The sequence below is a fragment of the Homalodisca vitripennis genome, chromosome 7, assembly GCF_021130785.1.
Source record: "Homalodisca vitripennis isolate AUS2020 chromosome 7, UT_GWSS_2.1, whole genome shotgun sequence".
NCBI classification, from domain to species: domain Eukaryota; kingdom Metazoa; phylum Arthropoda; class Insecta; order Hemiptera; family Cicadellidae; genus Homalodisca; species Homalodisca vitripennis.
In genome coordinates this window covers 125836545-125856984 of record NC_060213.1, presented here as the reverse complement: position 1 = coordinate 125856984, position 20440 = coordinate 125836545, and the positions used below count along the sequence as shown (strand labels likewise).

The window sequence follows — 20440 nt, the reverse complement described above, 5'->3', positions numbered from 1 at the left end:
GCAGCTCAAGTGCTGACTCCAATCACGCACATTAATTTGGACACCTCTATCCAATAGCTAAGCCACACCTTGTACAAAATTTCCGCACACACCCCAGTGTAGAGGGCGGCGCATATAGTTATCAACTGCATCAATGTTTTCTTTTCCTGTGTCTAGTAGACAATGAAGGTAATTTATTTTACAGTTTACCAAAGCTTCAATAATAAGTGGTAAATTATTGATTGACATATCTGTAAATAAGTTAACTTATAAACTTATTATAACAAAGGGAAACAAAAATAATTGCGCTTTAAATTCATTCCTTTTTAGATAAATCTGAACAGTTGCTACATTACTTTATAATATATAAACACTACCACTCGTTAAATATTAAAATAGTTAAATCAATAGAATCGCTTTAAATGACTGACTATTTGTATGGTGTAAGGTCTATTCGAAACAGATTAAGGTAAGGAACATATTCTTACAGATGTTAAAGTCAGATGTCGACATATGGATTCTTTTTGTAGAGAAACTCCTAAAAGAAAAGTGACAATTCATAATGGAGAAATTTCTATAATTATATTCAAGACAATTTTCTGACTTGTTTGACTGAAATAGTTGTTAAAAGAGTTCAAACATGCAAAAATTATAGAAACGTTACACGTTAATACTTGTGTGATTACCTGTGATCATTTATGTATATATATATATATATATATATATATATATATATATAATGGGCCAATAATTCTTTAAAACCATAAGTGCTCACACACCCAAAGCCGAGTCGCGAGTCATTAGTAAATTCGCTTAACATCTGAAGCTCTTGATCATGAAAACTGTAATAATATATACCTAAAATATGCCAACTTCTGTTTCAGTATTAGCCTACACAGAGCTCATCATTTATTACATCTTAAATGCACTATAGATTTCAGAATTCCTCTATAATGGTCTTAAATAGTTAAATAGTTACTGAAATCGTTGGAGCTTTTTAAACATATGTCGTGGAACGGAGTTATTTCACAGGTATTTATAAAACCTGTTTCTTTCTCCGGACCAAAATACCGTTCTTTAAACTTAAATCTGAATTGATCAAGAGGTTGGAATATCGTTCATTGATTATCTCTTATCTCAGGAGTGTTTAGAACCTCACTTAAAAATGATTTCCAAATGCTGTGCCTGTTCTAAAAAAATAAATAGCGTGCGAAGCCAAGGGTAACTGCTATAGATAAACCGCTTGCAAAGAAACCTGCGCAGAAACAAATATCTGAGCAGTCGCGTACAGGAGAGGGCCCCCTCCAGTGGTGGAGAGTGGGACAAGCATCTCCTCATCTCTGTTTGATCAGCTGTGTGGTCGTGTCTCGCTCGCGCCATTTTGTTTACACTGCAGCTATTTACCTATTCTATAAGGATATTGTATTTTTCTGTGTAGTCATATACAAGCGTAAAATATTAATTGAACAGACTAATGTGCAATAGACGTATCCAGGGAGCTGAGTTGACGTGTGAGGTTAGTCGCTAATAGTGGTGGGAATAACTGAATGAAAATAACTGGTTAGTTCGGTTATTTAAATTTAACCGATTAGTCAGTGTTATTTTTGCTGTAACCAGTTAAATTAGTCTTAAGACTAATTTTCCTACCGTCTAAATTTTCTATAAGTTAACTGATCTTCTACTGTCTGCTGTTGTTGAAATATTAGCAGCTGAATAGTGTTTTACAAATCCGTGGTTTATATCCGGATTCTGATCGGTTATTTTTAATTAGTCTTAAGACTAAATTTTCTACAGACTGATTTTTCTATAAGTTAACTGATTGTGCAGACTTCGTTTGTACCCTTTAATTAGTCGTTTATTTTAATAAGTTATTTTAGTTAAGCCAGCCCCGTACTTTAACAATTACCTTTCTGTTAACTTTGGCCATTCGTAATTAAAATAAATTATAATATTGTTATTTAAACGGTAAATATATTGTAGTCTCTTAGATATTAAAAAATAGTATTACATTTCAATGTTATATACCTGAAATGAATAAACAGAATTAATAATACGATTCTAGAAATAAATGTCAACAATAACTGATGACCAGTTTAAATTTTGATTTTGATCTTCCATGTCAAACATCAAATGCATGACTATCTTACAAGATTATGTAGGTGTTATGATCAAGATGGTTCGTGATTGATAAGATTTTGTTTAAATATGATACTGAAAAATTTATTATATGAAAAGTAAGTTAGACAGACCGGTAGTCTATTTTTTAAGTGTAATGGTAATGTGAAAATAAACTTGTAATATCACTAAATAGATTGAGTATGGCGATTCAACTAATTCATCTGATTAAGATGAAATCTAGACAATTAAATGAACTAACCAATCTGGATTAAATCAAAAAAGTAATCGGTTATTCATTCGACTAAAATAAACGATTAACGACATAAATAACTGACTGGTTAGTCGTTATAAAAACCTTTCGGTTATCCCATCACTAGCCGGTAAGTAGCAGTGGCCAGGTCAGGGGATAGAGCGAGCGGGCGAGTGCCAAGCAGTGGTGGAGATACTGGGAGAGGGCAGCATCACAGCGGCGGACGGGTATTTAGTATTTACCCAATCCTGCGTGAACTAAAACCGCCCAGTGTCTTTTTGTAAATGGTTTACCTATAGTATAATTTATACAATTATGACATTATCCACATACTTTTGATTATATATGATCTGTATGAAGGTCAGGAATTGTCCTCAAGAAGTTTGGTGCACTAAAAATTTACATGCTCCTGCTTATGCGACTTTCCGTCTTTATGCCTAAATGACATTTAAACATACATTTCTGCAGTAGGGTTGTTCACATTTAATAGTACGTAGGTTAAAATAATTGAACTCTTGTCGAAAAACTTATAAATAAATTATGTTATGTTCAGCAATAAGTTGACAATAGAGCGTCATTTTGAAATTAGCCTACTTGTTACTGAAATCATGTAAAAAATTACATATGAGCATTCAATACTGTATAATTTGTAGTTCATATATTTATAAATGTCATTAAACTGTTAATGACACAACATGCTTGAACCACATGTTTAATCATTAAATGGAATTGAATGTTGAAGTAGAAATGTTAAGCAATCCACGTTGTTTTTCAGAATTCTTACGAACGGAAATAATTTTAGCGCCTGTTTGTAAGACCAGTCCCCGTAATTTCCTGTTGTATTGATTAACTCGTAAGTGGTTGGAAGTTTTGTGTCCTTACAATTTTCTATTATTCTTTTTATATAAAAAATATGCCGTTTATAATACCGAACGGTTATCGTAGAACAACAATAAATATAGAAGTTCAACTTAAATAACTGTATTGCCATTGATAGGTCCTAGTGCAGTATTCGTGATCCACTTTCGGAGGTGGTTTCTGTGAATTTTGATTGTGGGGGTGAATTTGAGTAGTTCTTTGTATTTTTGTGTGACAGGGGCGTAGCCAGCGAGGGGGTCCAAGGGGTCCGGACTCCCCCCTCAATTTTCAGTTACTTTTTTAAATAATAATAATTATTTAAATGATTATTATTATTTAAATTTGTCAATAAATTTATTATTACTTTATCATGAAAACAAAAGGAAATCAGGGACATACAAAATCTATATTTTGAGAAGTGTTGTTAAAAAACCAAACATTGATGGTACAGAGCAAACACCAGAACCTTCTCCAACTGTGTCAGCATAGCCCTAAGTATTCCAGCTATCAAATGAAACCTACCAGCAATTTTCCTAGTACAATGGTAAAATAGAAGCATTAGATGAATATTTCACACGATTATGTTATAAAATATTTAAGTGTGTTTCTGTGTATAAACTGTGTATATGTACGAGGCAAAAAACCGTTGGTAGACTTGAAAACTCAAAACTGTATAGATTATTAAAAGTACTTAATTAATAACTGTGACATGATCGGTTATAGCGCTATCCGGCGGCCAAAGTTGGGAACTACCATTGGAGGGACAGCGCATCACTAGCGAACTCTGTTGACTGATCCTATATACTAACATTAGTGTGTCTTAAGTCAGTGAGCCTATCTTGTAACGTAGTTTACTTAATACAAAATAACTGAAATTCTTATGTTTTATTGCATTGTTAACGTGTCAAGTTCGTCAAGTACTATTATATTAATTATTATGAACTATTTTTTAAAGAATACACGGCGTAAAAAAATAGCGATGAATATTATAATACATAATACAATACATGGTGTAGATCAAAACAAGCAAATCCTTGTGTTTAATCAACATTTTATTGAAGGAAGAAAACAATACAGATCACAAAATGAATTACGATACATACCAGTTCCTAAAATGTTCTTACACAAATAAATTATCGACATTACCTAGTCAAACATACAACTATATTAAATCAGTTTTACAAACACATGCTATACAATAGACAATTAATGATGACCTCTACAACTTTGATTACTTAGATAGTTTTCTCGATTATGCAATAAAAAGCTGCCAAAATAAACGTAGAAGATACAATTTAGAATGTAGGAACACAGAAATGTCCGGAGCAGGTCTAGAAGCAGGTGACGGCGTTGAAGTAACATCTCCAGTATACACGTCCTCCTTCCTTACGTCCTCTCCTTTCTAGGTCCATCTGGAATATACGATAAACGTGTTAGATAAAATTTAGAATGTAACATCTCCAGTATACACGTCCTCCTTCCTTACGCCCTCTCCTTTCTAGGTCCATCTGGAATATACGATAAACGTGTTAGATAAAATTTAGAATGTAATATCTCCAGAATACACGTCCTCCTTCCTTACGCCCTCTCCTTTCTAGGTCCATCTATATATATAAAAAATGAATGTTTGTATGTTTGTCCTTTATGGAATCGTGAACTATTGGACCGATCATGATGAAAATTTGTACGTATATGTATTTTTCCATGGAGAAGGTTTATAAGCTATGCCCATCCCTTTCCCGATTCAGGATTCCGCCCCACTGGTTACAGAAATACCCATAAGAAATGCATTGCAGCAAACATATGTTAACGTCTTTTCAAATTTTTAATCAGCTGTTCTTTGTAAACATATATTACACTTATAGTTTTAAAGCATAGAGTAAGCTTAAGAGAAACGACAAATTTTGTTTAAACTGTTTTTGCAATCACTGTTAAAGATAGACTTTACTATCCAGATAATACAATTCAAATTTGACGTAAAAATTCACCTTTAACTGCAATATTTATTTAATATAAACCATGCTCATGCTTGATCAGAAGAGTAATGCAGATATCATAATTACTATCTTACGTTGGCTACAAATATAAAGAATGTTATAAAATCAACCTTAGTTGTTTTTTTTGACAGAAGTATAGTTCTCAAAACTCCGTGTGTACATATTCTCTCGATCGAGACAACAAAGCAAGCTCAATCGTGGCATCGGAGATATAACTAATTTAATCTAAAATTTATTATAGTAAAAAAAAAAAATTTACTAAGTAATATAAGGACTTCGGTTCTTAAGATTTGCGTGCGAAGCCGTGGGTAACAGCTAGATAGAGGCAGGAATATGGTACATACCTTCATAATACGCCCAAGAGGCTCACGATGGAACGACTATCAATTATCTCAGCAATGTTTAGAATGTGATAGAAAAAGAATAAGTGAATATAGTGTACTGTTTTCAACGGGAAATTGCGTGCGAAGCCGCGGGCAACTTTTGCAAAAAATTATTGAAATGCGCAGCAAAGCGCGCCGGGCCCGCTAGTAATACATAATAAACATCATAAATTGCACAAACACGCTTTCTCGTTTGATGTACACTGGCGTTTTGAAGTTCAAAATTTTTCTGTTGTTTGAACTTATTTACAACTGAACATAAGCACATGGAAACGAGCATGCATTGACTTTGAAAATGTATATTTCTGCCCTTCTTCTTGTTCAAAAAGAACATTTCCAAGTGAACAAGGTTTCTGTAGTACTTATGCTTAATTTCAAGAAGGGTGAGGTATTTTGTCAGCATTTACTGGTAAGCTAAAGTTCTGATATTCTTACTATGGCAGTAACGGAGTGGTAAAGTTGGCAATGCCTAATTATCCATACATTAAAGAATTAAGTTTGTACTATAATAAAAAGCATTTAAGTATCGTATAGTACAAAACACGGGCCTTTTAATGGTACTATTAGTTTGTATCACTAAGCGAACATCATGTCTAGTTTACTTGTCTTAAGTTCCTTAATCTAGCCCATTCTTCTGTTTACACTCAAAGTACAACGTACATGATCGTCTTCTTACACAATGAGCTGAACCTAGAACAGAATTGGGCCTCGCCTTATGTTGACACATGAAACTTGTTTATTTGTTCAGTATTGTAATGGTTTCAATCTGCTTTGAGGTTTTAATTTTCCAACTGCACTAAACCAAGGAAAGTTTTGATGGAAACGCAATTTCAAAATAGACCAGACTGATTTTATTGCTTTAAATAACAAAAACTGCTTTTTAATGTTCAAACTCGAACATAAAAATTTTCTCTTTTTTTTAGTAAAATAGTTTGAAAAATGAATTTTGGTTCCACTGCAAATAAATTTGATCGACATTTACGGATTTAACAGTCTTGTTGCTGTTAACCATTCAAAAACTGTTCCGGCCACCGCAGTTCTTTATTCAATTAGCAGGGTTTCTCACGACTACGCAGTGTGAACTATTTTGAAAGCGACCCTTAAACAAATGACCGCCATCAAAAGACGCCTGCTAAGGACCAAGAGAGTCCTTGAGTTGAGTGCGAGCCCTTTTGGCACCCACTAAACAAATTCCTCTCTGTCCCTTCCTTAAAATTTGACTTCTAAAGTCGAGTCCTTTCATCTGCGTCTTGGACAGAAAATGTGAAGTCCAATCTAAATTAATCTTGTGGAAAAGTAGGGGTGTCCTGTGTTATTGGTATATCTACCTGTATTAATTTTTCGTAAAATAAATGTTGTGTTTTATTTTTGTTCGAACCTGCAATGTACAATACCCAATTGGTACTATAATAAGAACAAGGAACGGAACCCAAAGGCATCTATTCGTACGTAATAAAGGCCATTACGTTTCAACGAAACATAAATGTTAATACCATAACGGTTGGTATTTTAATATTTAATATTTGAATATATCAGGCAAGAAGGGCCAATAATCATTTGGATTTTAGTCGTGTTCGATCATAAATGTGGAATCATGGTAAAATTCACTTTTATATATATATATATATATATATATATATATATATATATATATATATATATATATATCGTATACACACACATAGATAAGCCTTAATTTTTTACCATATATATTTTTTACCAAGGCTTATTATTGTGTTTTGGATGAGTAAGATTAAAGTTTTACTTCGTGTAATGGTCCAAATATACATCAGTTTTCAAATTTGTTTATAAATTTTGGGGAAAACGGCTTAATTAATGTTGAATGATTATATAATCACGGGTATCCTTTGGACTGCGGTAAATTAATTTTCATGTTGAAGATGCATTACATTCTCTACGATAAGCCAAAATATTTCAAAGGTAAAGTCGTGGAAGCGTGCTCTACCTTTTCAACAATAAATAGGCTACCTTAAAAAATAAACTATATCTCTCTGAAAACGGCTAAAATATTTTAAAACCACATTTTATGGTGACATGAACTTTAATAATACTGTATTATGGCTATGTAATTAACGGGGTTCTAATTTGGTCTGTGTAGTTATTTTCATATTCCACTGAAATCACTGCACTAAAACACAAAACATTTTTGAAGTCTTTCGACCGGTGGTAAAGAGTTTAAATTCCAATGACATAAAGGAGATTATTCTGCAACATTACCTTTCGGGGTCCAAGAGTGTCCTCATCCACAGCCTTCTGCAGAGCTACCATGATTCTATCCAGCAGCACAGCAGCTCTTTTCGGCACCACGACCTGCATAAAAAGGGGATCTAAGAACTCATTTCACAGCTAATTTCTCTGCTAATTTATGTAAAATCTCACTAAAAGTATCCTCATCCACAGCCTTTTCTGCAAAGCGACCGAGCAGCTTTTTCTGGCACCACGACCTGTGCAAAAAAAGGAATCATAAGAACACCTTTCACAGCTAATTTCTCTGCAAATTGATGTCAAATTTCACTAAGAGCTTCCTCATTCACAGCCTTCTGCAGAGCGACCGAGCAGCTCTTTTTGGCACCACGACCTGCGCAAAAAATGGAAACATAATAACTCATTGCGCAGCTAATTCTATCGTGAAATCTATGTTAAATATCACCAAGAGCATCTTCATCAGCATCTTTTTGAAGAGCACAAGGCATTGTAAAATGTCTTAATTGACAATTGAAAAAGAATAATTCTACACGATTTTACAAACGTCGTTGGGTTTTTTTTAAAAAGACGAAAAGAATAGAAATCTACTGTGAAGCGTATACTGTATAATGAAGGAAGGCGAAGTGTTTTATTGTCAACTGCCCGAAGGTTGTTACACGTCAGCTGAGAGTTCCCATGTCATTTACGCTATCAGCTGATCTCTCCACCACTCAGCTTCACGCCACCCCCACCTGTCTTTCTCTACTGCTCAATGCCATCGCCTACGTTGACCTCTCTCGTTAACATGTGCTTTTCATCGCTTCCATGATGTAGCTGAGGCATAATATTAAACATACTTGTTATTAATTAGAAACCGAAATATGGTGTAAAGTATGAGTCTAAAAACATTAGAAAAAACCCATATAAAATTTAGGAAACAAAAATCTCAATGGTATACTGTTCACAGCGCCACTACGCGGTCAGAGTAGAAAACTACAGTAGGTGTGACGTCACGCATCACTAGCGCATTCTGTTGACTGAGACTAGTTATTAACCTCACGACCAGACCTCGTGTGGTGCAGTGCTTTGTTCTGTACAGAGAATACGCTTGTGTGCATTCTCCCCAGTCTTCTACCTTCCCTGGTGCGTGTGAAATATGTAGTTAGCTCTTGGATTTAAGACGTACAACATTTTCTTTTTCCAAGATACAGCGGCAAATATTAATATTTAATTTTTGTCTGTGCTTAACCATTTTCAATTTTTCGTATACCTGGAGAAGAGACTAGAGTCTACTCCTTGAAAAATTAATTTAAATTATTTGTAAGATCTTTCAGTTTTTGTTGACACCCAAGCATATCCAGTGATGATGCCAGAATACCTGGATACTGCCTTGTGTTGATAGAATATTTCAGTTTCATGTTATAGCTGTAGTGCTACGTGATTAACTGAGCTTGGGGAAACATTATAAAGAGAAACTAATTAACTTGTCGGATACTATTCCACATTATCCCTGGAGATTTACGAGTGCATCGTTTCCGCCTGAGACCGCGGCGCGGTTTATTGCTGGATTGGACCCCCTCAACTCCAGTAATCCAAAAGTTGTATGGCCGCCACGTTGACATTTTACGATATATCTAGAGGCGCAAGCATAAAATCCGTATATGATCGATAATTGAAGAAAAAACGCCAGGTTTTCCTACGATGCTGAACAACTGAGAAATAATTACGGCCTTACAGTAATGGAAGAGACGTCGTTTTAAAACTTCCATTAACTAAGTTTGGTTAATGAACTTAAAAAAGTCATACGTACGTAATAATACTTGTAAAGCAGATCTTGTGTTGTAAAGCATCCATTGATAACAAGAATGTGTTAGATTTATGCTCATTCTTCCCGTAAGACAGTAGATGAGTGATCGCTTTTGTAAACTAAAAAAATGTCATGAACCCAATCTGAAATTGGCCAAACATACTTGTAAACGTTTCAAAAATTACGTGCTACTTTTCAGATCGTTTTAAAAGAGGAATTATTTAAAAAAAAGATGGGTTTAAGACTTTTTAAGCACGTGAAACACATATTGATAACAACTGACAAGTATAAAAATAAACAAATCTGTGTTACAGAAGTCTTTTGTGATCGTTTGAAAGTAATTTTCCATCAAGTCAAGGTGAACTAGTAAAAATTGGCAACACTTTAAAGAGCAGAAACGCGGAGATAGGCAAAGACAGGCCGTCAACGTTACTGCCAATATTCATATTGGAGAGGTTCTAAAAGCTTCGAATTGCTCAAGAAATCGATGGGGTAAGAAAACGCCTTGGGACAGAATTATAGTGGCCGTTAACAAAGACAAGAAGAGTTAGTAAGAGTATAGATTTTATTCAACCAGAGATTTGATAGGATTTCAAGCAGAACAAGCAATTTATTACTCGATTGATGAGTATTTAAGAGACGTCATAGCTTGGAATTACCTATCTGACTGTAATCTGTTCGTAGCTTTAAAATACACAAGGACGATAATTAGCATTAATTAAAACAACTTGGTACTGATCATTTTCAAAATATGAGTATATTGTCTGTGCACAATACATTGTCGCCAAATAAATCAATATATTGTGTTAACTAGCATTTTCCAAACGATGTTCTACTAAAGGTCATAGCTTTACTAAAGGTAGAGCGCCATCCAGTGGCCAGACCTAGGAACTACCATTGGCGAGACATCACTGGCGAATTCTGTCGACTGGTTCTTGTAACCAACCACAGTGAGTCGTCTAGATTGGGATTATCTTTTCTTATTATCACTGACTTGAACTCAGTCCAAAAGGTTCATCACTGATCATCTCACTTAAGGCCATTCAACATTGGCATCCATGGACATCCAAGAGTGGACATCAGTTACATTACACTATATTTTGTAGTCTAGGTTTCTTTGATGTCGAAACGATGTTGAGCCTCTTCGTCGCCGACTTATTTTGGATCCCTTTAGACAACCATGCCTCCAAATTCAAGTGTATAATCTATGACAGCGTCATATTCCAAACGCTGCTAAGAGGAAGATGAACTGGAGCTAAACTCAACAGTTACGTAGTCTATATATGATGTTTAAATTATCCTTTCTGGTAAAACTTAATAATATGAAACACTCAAAAAGGGGTACAAATTGAATAGAAAAGTTATCCTATTGCAAGGGTAATGATTTCATATTAGGACCAGAAAATTGAAAACGGAAGGAACTTAAAAACTTAGATGAGTACCAATTGTAGCAATCACTGACAATTTCATTGTAAGAAGGGTCTGAAGCACAGCAGCACAAAGGATCTCTCCGTATAATTAAGTCCTAACCCGAAGCTGAAGGTCTGAGCGGGAAAAGACCACCGGAAGCAACAAAGCTTCACGACCGACTATTACACTCCCATACTCTGGCTTCCTTTTATCATTGATATGAAGATGGCTGGACCACAATCTTAGTCACCCCCTCATCAGTTCTCAAGATTGGATATTATCGTGATGCTACCAGGCATTGACGAATTAAATCTGTTCTTGTCTTGTACAAACTATTTTTACATTTGAGAGCCTACGTTTGGGAGTGGAAAGCACAAATATTCATATCTTTATTTTCTGTTCAATTACACACATTCTACTACAAAAACAGCCTTTATTCTCTCGTGCACCATATTCCATTTGAAAAAATAAAATTTAATGACTTTAAAGAATGCCAAAAATTAACAAGCCCATTAGTATACAACGGATATAATTTAAATGAATAAGCATTTTTAATTCCTAATCTATACCTTTAAAAATAAAAACAAGTTTACACCATAGTTGAATAATAGCATGAGAAAATTGTGTCTTTTATAGGTAATATCCAATTTTAATATGAAAAAATAAGCATTTGAATTTCTCAATTGAAATTACTGGAGTTGTTGACGTATATGGTTAGTAGTGTGCTTACTAATAGTATAATTCTGAAATGAACGTATGATAAAATTTACATTTGTAGACACGTATCACTAAAACATTACTTAGTTACAATTAATAACCTCAAAATGAAAACACGTTACGCTTAAAAGGCTCGATCAAGTTCAATTTTGGAGTTAAGTTCCAACTTCTTATGCTCATAAACTCGTATATTCTGATTATTAAATTTATATTATTACAATAGTTAAACAGTACTTAATCTTACGGTACAAAATTAAATAAAAAGTACATCTAATAATAATACGAAAGTTAGGAGAATAAGGGTAAATTCTTAGTACAATATATATATATATATATATATATATATATATATATATATATATCCATAATTTCAATAAACTGCTGAATCACAAAAAGTACTTGCTCCGCCGGGAGCATATATATATATATATATATATATATATATATATATATATATTATATATATATGTAGCTCGTTAATTTAATTGTAATTTTAATCTAATTAGTAAGTGTCAATGTGTGTGAAAAAACAAACTTAATAGTTTTAAAATTGTGATATTAACAAACACAAAAACGTACATAATCTTTAAGAATAATGTTGTTAAATCACTGTAAAACAACTGTCTAGCTATTACTGCATGTCATTAGAGTAAATATCTAAATTTTCGTTTGTGTTAAATTGAAAATGGTGGTATTTAAAATAATTTATAGGTCATTGAAGTTCGTTTTTGACGATATAGGATTGTGAAGGAACTGCATTTTCCGGGCATTTTCCATCTTTCGGTGATACAAAAACTCAGAAAACCTTATTAACTTTATTACTGATTTTTACCGGCAAATGTCTGGAAAAATCATGTTTCCTTCATAATGTAGGTAAATAACTTTCTATAGAAAGTTATATGCAGGGGTGGGATTGGTAGTGCGTATTTCAAAATCGAAAATATTTAAATAATTTAATGAAAATTGTGATAGTGTAAACTTTAACTTGTAATCTTTTAACTCAGAAACAACAAGGAATATTTGTATATTATATAAGGAAACCGTAATAAATTAATTAACCCACAATAACATATTAACAGTACTGTATTTGCCTTTTATTTAATGAAAATCAAATAGTCAATGATTTCTTTAATTTAAAATAATATCCTTGTTGTACACAGTAAAATTGCAGTTTTTAGCATTTATCAATCGTCTTTTAAAGTAAACTGAAAACATTATTTTATATTTGTTTTGATTCTTTATGGAGAATACTACTTTTTATATTTGATTTCTTTAGCATTTGTGTTGAATTCGTATTAGAAATTCCCCTTGTTTTAGAACAAAATCATATTATAACTTAATGATATAATTTATTAATTTTATTTATACTTTTTAAACATTAAAGTTATATATTTCCAAACATTTCAGTACCAAAAATACATGTTTGCATTATAAAATATGTTGCCTTGGTCCTAAAAAAACATTTTTTAAATCATATGTTTCATAAATTTTGACAGAGACACCCTATATATTTTAGTAATCTTGGCACATAAACACTCGAGTTAATGTGGTTCTTCCCCGCCATAAAATCTTTATTATCGCCGTTGTTAGAGCCATCTTATATCCCCTCTTGTTGGCGTTTGAAAAAAAAAACAACGTTATAGATGAAATAAAAAAATGTTTTTAGGTATGAAATGCCATTAAAAACGTATATGTTTATGGTGCCCTTATTGTTTCAAAGTTAATGCGTGGAGAACTGCGGGTAACTGCTAGCTTAATAATAAGGATTTTATGTTACCAAAACAAATTCTACTTACTGCGTAAGTATAGTTTTTAAATTACCATTGTATGGATTAATCTTTTTTAAAACCTGTTCATGTAAAATGGTCTTAAATTTTGGATACATTTCAAAGTTATTATTAGATAAATATCTAATTGTCAGCAGTTAAATGTTGAAACTTGGTGATTTTTACTGCCGTATTCTTTTCACAAAAAAACGCACGCCGCCCCGCGGCTCTTTTATATCAACGGTTCTCAAGTTATCGCGATTTTTACCAGTGCCGCTTTTGTCTTTTTGGAATTTTCACTCTGAGCTTCACCGGAACACAGTTATGTGAAATGTTCTATTTTTTTTTTTTTAAGGAGAAGCCTCATTCTGCCCGTCCTCATGGGCCACTGGCCTGTGCGAGGATCTTATCAAACGGAATAAGGGGGAAAGTCGATACAGTACAAGGTCGATGGTACTGTAAAAAGTGTAAGGGTCACAGACAGGATTCGAACCTTCGCTATCTCTAACTCAGATTCGAAGTCCAACGTCTTAGACCACTCGGCCATCGGCACTCCCACTTTAGGAAAAGTACCCAAGGCAGGACGAGTAAGAGAGGATCGTGCGACTAATTTTCCTTGTATGAGTGAGACCATTTTTGTTTTATTTGACGTGGTTCGAAAGCGTTGCCAGTGTTTTATAACATTGAGTTGTACGAGTCTGTGTGAAAGAAACTTAAAAGATACACTACATACTTCCTGGGCCCACGCCTGAGGCGCTTCCGCGAGAAATATTGGAAATGGAGGTAAACAGAACTTGACAGTTACAATAAAGAATGACAACAGACAGACAGACAGACAGCATCGCAGCACAGATGGTGCTCGCAATAGAGGGGTTCGACGCACCCTATACAATGTGGTTCCAATAGCTTCATATTACGAATGCTTCAAAGTGAAATTTTATAAAAGCTATGCTGATTGTATAAGTAAATTTACCAAACCCCATATATATATATATATATATATATATATATATATATATATATATATATATATATATATATAAAACAAGGTTGGGTTAGTTACAGCATGTACAATTGTACACCACAAGAATGGTTGTACCGATGATCTCTTATTTGTTGAATTCTTCACCGCCCTGAAGAGCAGAATAGCTATTAAAATATCGTAAAAGTTAACAAAAAAATGTGGTAATTAGAAAACGATTGTATACGGGGTGTCCCGTAACTCAATGGACAAACGTATACCACGTCATTGCTCATGTCAAGACAAATATATCTCACCATATGAACACCGGTCTCTGATGCTTCGTTTCCCATCTGTCTGTCTGTATGTTGTTTTATAAAAAATTAATATCTTAAAAACTAATCAATTGAATTATACCAAATTTGGCTCATATGTTTATGACAACAAGGCAAAGTACCGAAAACATTATCATGAAATTATCTTTTGTATTGTCAAAATGGCGGCCATTAAAACTTTAAATATCTTAAAAACTAGCAGTTTTTCTCAAGAAGTACAAGAATAACAGCTTCTAGAGGATATTATCACAAATATAATGAAATAAAAATTGTTCATATCGAATAATAAATAATTTATTTAGAGCAAATTTACTGTGACAAGACATCGACCACATTGAGGTTCTCAGCGAATAGCCAATAATACAAAAACTGAATAAACGGCAGCTCTCATTCTAAAATAGCAACCGCTTCTGCATTTGTAGCATTAGTTTCTTCATTAATAGAAGCTATCTTTGCTAATGTCTGTGTTCTTGTAACAATAGCAATGTTTCGCGCAGTAATAGCAGTTGTTTTCTGCACTAATAGTAGTTATTTTTGTACAACAGTTGTTTTTTGTATGAACAGCATCTATCCCCTGTACTGCAGTAGTGCTCATATCAATAAAAGCATCAAGGTAATCAATACCTTGTGTTTATATACAATCATATGACTTGATTCCAGGTTGACCTTGGGAGTTTCTACTAATCTGGATACTACCAATTAGAGGCAGCAAGGACGTAGCCAGGGAGGGGGTCCAAGGTATTCGGACATCCCCCAAATGTTTAATGACAAACAATACAATATTACTTACATGTACTGCTGAAAGATCGTTCTCAATATTGAAACGCGTCAAAAACTTTTTAGGGGACAAAATGGAGAATGAGCGATCGACTACACTTGTCCACTACGAAAAAAGTCGTTTTGAAACCCCCCCCCCACCAAATTTTTTCCTGGCTACATTTTTGTCAGAAAGTAAAAGTGCAAAATACATTGTACTATGATGCTAACGCATTTGTTACCTTAAGCCGATTTATATTTGAAAACTACTTTATTTAGAAGTTTAAACGATGACCAAAATTTTTTAATCCTCGTATTTATTTGGCAGCTGTCAGATCCCTGCCAAACCTAGGAGAGAAATCATTATATTCTGCACGCGGCGATAAACTATAAAAATCGGCGAATATCGTTCCCATGAGGCACACTGCATGCAAGGGGACATCGGTTACCGCATAATAAACTGTAGAAGAATGCAATAAGGGGGCCGTAAATCAAATCACAATGGTGGGTGCGCCTCTTTATAAGCCCTGGCAACAACAGATAGGCCGAACTCTGGTTTTGATCCGGAAGTTTTAAGAGAGTTAGTCCCGCCACGAGGGATGGCGATCAGAATCAAATTGATCAATTAAAACGTACCCTTAATCAATTTGAGAATATTTTTTAAAACAAAATTTAACTATAATCGGTGTTATATTGCACAGCTTTAAAGAAGTGTACGAATACATGACCTGAGATGTACCTCGTATAATGGAAGTTGAACCAGGAAAATACTGGTTTCGGAAGCCACGAATCAAAATATGGGTTTCTCGAAAATATTAGTCAGTACGTAAGTGGGTGTCTGTGTATAGCCTCGAATCGAAAATCGAAATAAGAGTCTGATTTAAACAAAAAATAGCACGAAGTCATAGTTAATGAATAAAGTAAGGTTTCTACGTTTAAAAACCTGTTATACAAAATGTAACGATCACGGTTGATATCATCTACGTACTTTATATATACACATTTTCAATCTGTTGATCATACTACCATCAAGAGTCAAAAGTATGGAGAAATATACTACAGAGTAAAATGCCCATAGGCATCTGAAATTAGTCTTGACTGGCCAAATTTAGTGGTGTAAGACGATCGCAAAAGGATGTAAATCACCGTCTGGTTGGTACGCGCCTTCATATAACTTTAAGGCTCCGCAATTCTTTAAGGCTCTTTCGTAGGGTTAACTACTCAAATGTGGTTTTGGCCATCAACTAAAATTCTGAATTGTCATCAAATGGTATTAGTAGAATAGTAGTCGTCAAATACCTAGTTTGCTGATCCAACATGTCGTTAACGGAACTTCTACTTGCCTACCAAGGCCTTACCAAGAACTTTGGAAGACGATCTGTAGTAGGCATTATCTTATTAACCGCTATTGAAAAGTGGTTTTTCTTCCCAGCAGCTATTTGATCTTCCACTTCGTGATACCTTAATTGTTCTCTACTTAAAAAATCGGAAACAATTCAACACAGATTTTTAATACTAACACTAGTCAGATTGAAAATTCTCTCCTATAATACTCTGAAGGAATAAAACAGTCTTATGAATTACTAGAAATAGTCGATTCTTACCGGATATTCGTCGTATTTAACGCCAATTTGGTAGTCTGGGTAGTCGGCAGAGATGGCTGCTGCTGATTTCTTCATGAGTGTGAGAGGCTGCAGAGGCTTGTTACTGGAGGACAGTGCTGACACACTCACCGTCAGCAGCAATGACAGCATACACAGCAGTTGCTGCAGCGGTGGTGGGGGGCCCATCTTAGGCTCTACTCCCATACTGTAACATCACAACATGAGTGTGAGAGGCTGCAGCGGCTTTTTACTGGAGGACAATGCTGACACACTCACCGTCAGCAGCAATGACAGCATACACAGCAGTTGCTGCAGCGGTGGTGGGGGGCCCATCTTAGGCTCTACTCCCATACTGTAACATCACAACATGAGTGTGAGAGGCTGCAGCGGCTTTTTGCTGGAGGACAGAGCTGACACACTCACCGTCAGCAGCAATGACAGCATACACAGCAGTTGCTGCAGCGGTGGTGGGGGGCCCATCTTAGGCTCTACTCCCATACTGTAACATCACAACATGAGTGTGAGAGGCTGCAGCGGCTTTTTACTGGAGGACAGTGCTGACACACTCACCGTCAGCAGCAATGACAGCATACACAGCAGTTGCTGCAGCGGTGGTGGGGGGCCCATCTTAGGCTCTACTCCCATACTGTAACATCACAACATGAGTGTGAGAGGCTGCAGCGGCTTTTTTACTGGAGGACAGTGCTGACACACTCACCGTCAGCAGCAATGACAGCATACACAGCAGTTGCTGCAGCGGTGGTGGGGGGCCCATCTTAGGCTCTACTCCCATACTGTAACATCACAACATGAGTGTGAGAGGCTGCAGCGGCTTTTTACTGGAGGACAGAGCTGACACACTCACCGTCAGCAGTAATGACAGCATACACAGCAGTTGCTGCAGCGGTGGTGGGGGGCCCATCTTAGGCTCTACTCCCATACTGTAACATCACAACATGAGTGTGAGAGGCTGCAGCGGCTTTTTACTGGAGGACAGTGCTGACACACTCACCGTCAGCAGCAATGACAGCATACACAGCAGTTGCTGCAGCAGTGGTGGGGGGCCCATCTTAGGCTCTACTCCCATACTGTAACATCACAACATGAGTGTGAGAGGCTGCAGCGGCTTTTTACTGGAGGACAGTGCTGACACACTCACCGTCAGCAGCAATGACAGCATACACAGCAGCTGCTGTGGCAGTGGTGGGGGGCCCATCTTAGGCTCTACTCCCATACTGTAACATCACAACATGAGTGTGAGAGGCTGCAGCGGCTTTTAACTAAAGGACATTGCTGACTCAATATTGCCGGCAGCGATGACAACATAGGTACACAGCAGCCTCTGTAAGTGTTGGGTCCAGGCTAAGCTCTACTCTCATACAAATGAATATATTCGTTAGTATAAAAATTACATCATATGAATTATATTACTTATACCTATCCTTGGTTAATGTTGATTTCTATGTATTTTATTTTATAAAGGTCTAGCCTACTTTACTGACAATATTGCATATTCACTAACAATAGGATAAACTGTTCCTTAAACATAATGGAAGCCCTAATTTGTTGATTGCAATTCACTGTCTCATAAATACGAGTATACCTAACCTCACTTTTAGTCTGAATATTTTTATTTTTCAATAAAATACTCATTCTTGTTCTTATTTTGTGTAATTTACTAATTATGTTTTATATCTATTTCTTACATATGGCTTAATTTTTCTGATGAACGTACCCCAAACGGGCTAGGCCAAGGATCTTATTATTTACCAAATTTAACAAAATATTGCAAAAAGTACGTAAATCCTACAAACAACATTTTTGCTAAATAAACAGTTATTATTGTTATTTGAATTCTATTACATATTTGGCGTCGTATATAAACCAAAATAACGCCAACATTTAACATAGAATAAATATGAGTATTTCAAAAGTTACGAATATAACCAGTTACTAATAGTCACTTGTTAATACTGTTACTAATAGTTACCTGTAGGATGATTTGTCTACATTGATCATCTCTGAGTTGCGCGTTTTTATTAATATTTTTAAATTATTATATGCCTTTGATATGTATATGCTAGTTAAATATTTACTGCTGCCCGTTATCTATACTACTAATCTTAAACGTGTTTGTTATGTTCTTACAAATTGGATACGGTGTTGAAATAAATAAATAGATAGATGTAAGTGGATTAAAACTGTATAAAGTTGCATCTACTTGCTTATTAAACATAAAAATGTCCTTAAAGCTCAGTTGGAAGACGTACGTATATTTTGTTACAATTTAAATATTAATTGATTCTTTTGAGATTTTAAATATACTCATATTTCAAAACTTTACTTTTTCTAGGTTTTTAAATGTTTGGAGAGTGATTTTTTATTTTAAATGCAATCGCAGTGAAAAATTCGTGAAAAATGGTCGATAATTCCAAATTATCACGAGGACAATTAATTGCAATATGCTGATTTTTTTTTACAAAGTGTATCTTAAAATAGTAAGCGCAGTTTTTATTCCAAAAGCGTTACATACAAAGAGTAACGTTTAAATCCTCGGCCCTTTAACCGTTCCCAATATTTCACACAATAATAAATAATAAGTATATTACATTACATACATCCTATGTTAAACGTTAAACCGAAGAAATCATCTCTTAGTGGTCAATACAGTAAATAACGTTAACCTTGCCATGAATAAAGCGGTCATGAAGTTCAAAGGTTAGCCCACAGAGAATGTGCCACTAACCCTGTTACTGGCAAAACAAAGCGGTCTTCTGCTGGACTACATGTGTGTTTATTTTACACGATAGATCGCTGCCCTACACGTTTCATAATCGTGAAAGGAATGCTGATCTAATTAAACTATATTATACTTTGTTCAGAACTGAAATCAGCTGTGAACCTAGTTTATTTAATATGTATACATTTGTACTTTCAAACACAAATTTTAAACTGTCAAATGCGAGTATCCATTTCGGTACAGTAGAAAGGAAGTTTAGCACGTTTTCTTGAAATATCAAACTGAGGGTGTATTTTTTGTTAAGGTTAATTTATTCAAAAATAATGGTATGAGTTTTGAATTATATCGTAATTACTAAAGTTAGATTTGTAGGACTTTCAACGATTTAGATACTCCGCCACCCTTACAAAATTAATATTGTTATCAGCATTTAACGAGGTTATTACGTAGATATGATTTGGTTGCAATCAATTAAAAATTATGTTTTTAAACATATTCACTTATACAGATTTTATATTATCTCACATACTTCTTAAGATATGTTATGGACACCT

At 34.7% G+C, this 20440-nt stretch overlaps 1 protein-coding gene across 1 annotated transcript; it reads right to left on the bottom strand.

Annotated features, from left to right (window-relative positions):
• Positions 1-4236: 4236 nt before the first annotated feature.
• LOC124366268 lies at positions 4237-17375 on the bottom strand. The gene is made up of 3 exons (XM_046822674.1): positions 17147-17375; positions 7824-7916; positions 4237-4617 (listed from the first exon to the last, which is right to left on the bottom strand). The coding sequence occupies exons 1-3, from the start codon at positions 17348-17350 to the stop codon at positions 4537-4539; spliced, it is 378 nt and encodes a 125-aa protein (XP_046678630.1). The 5' UTR covers positions 17351-17375; the 3' UTR covers positions 4237-4536.
• Positions 17376-20440: the final 3065 nt, after the last annotated feature.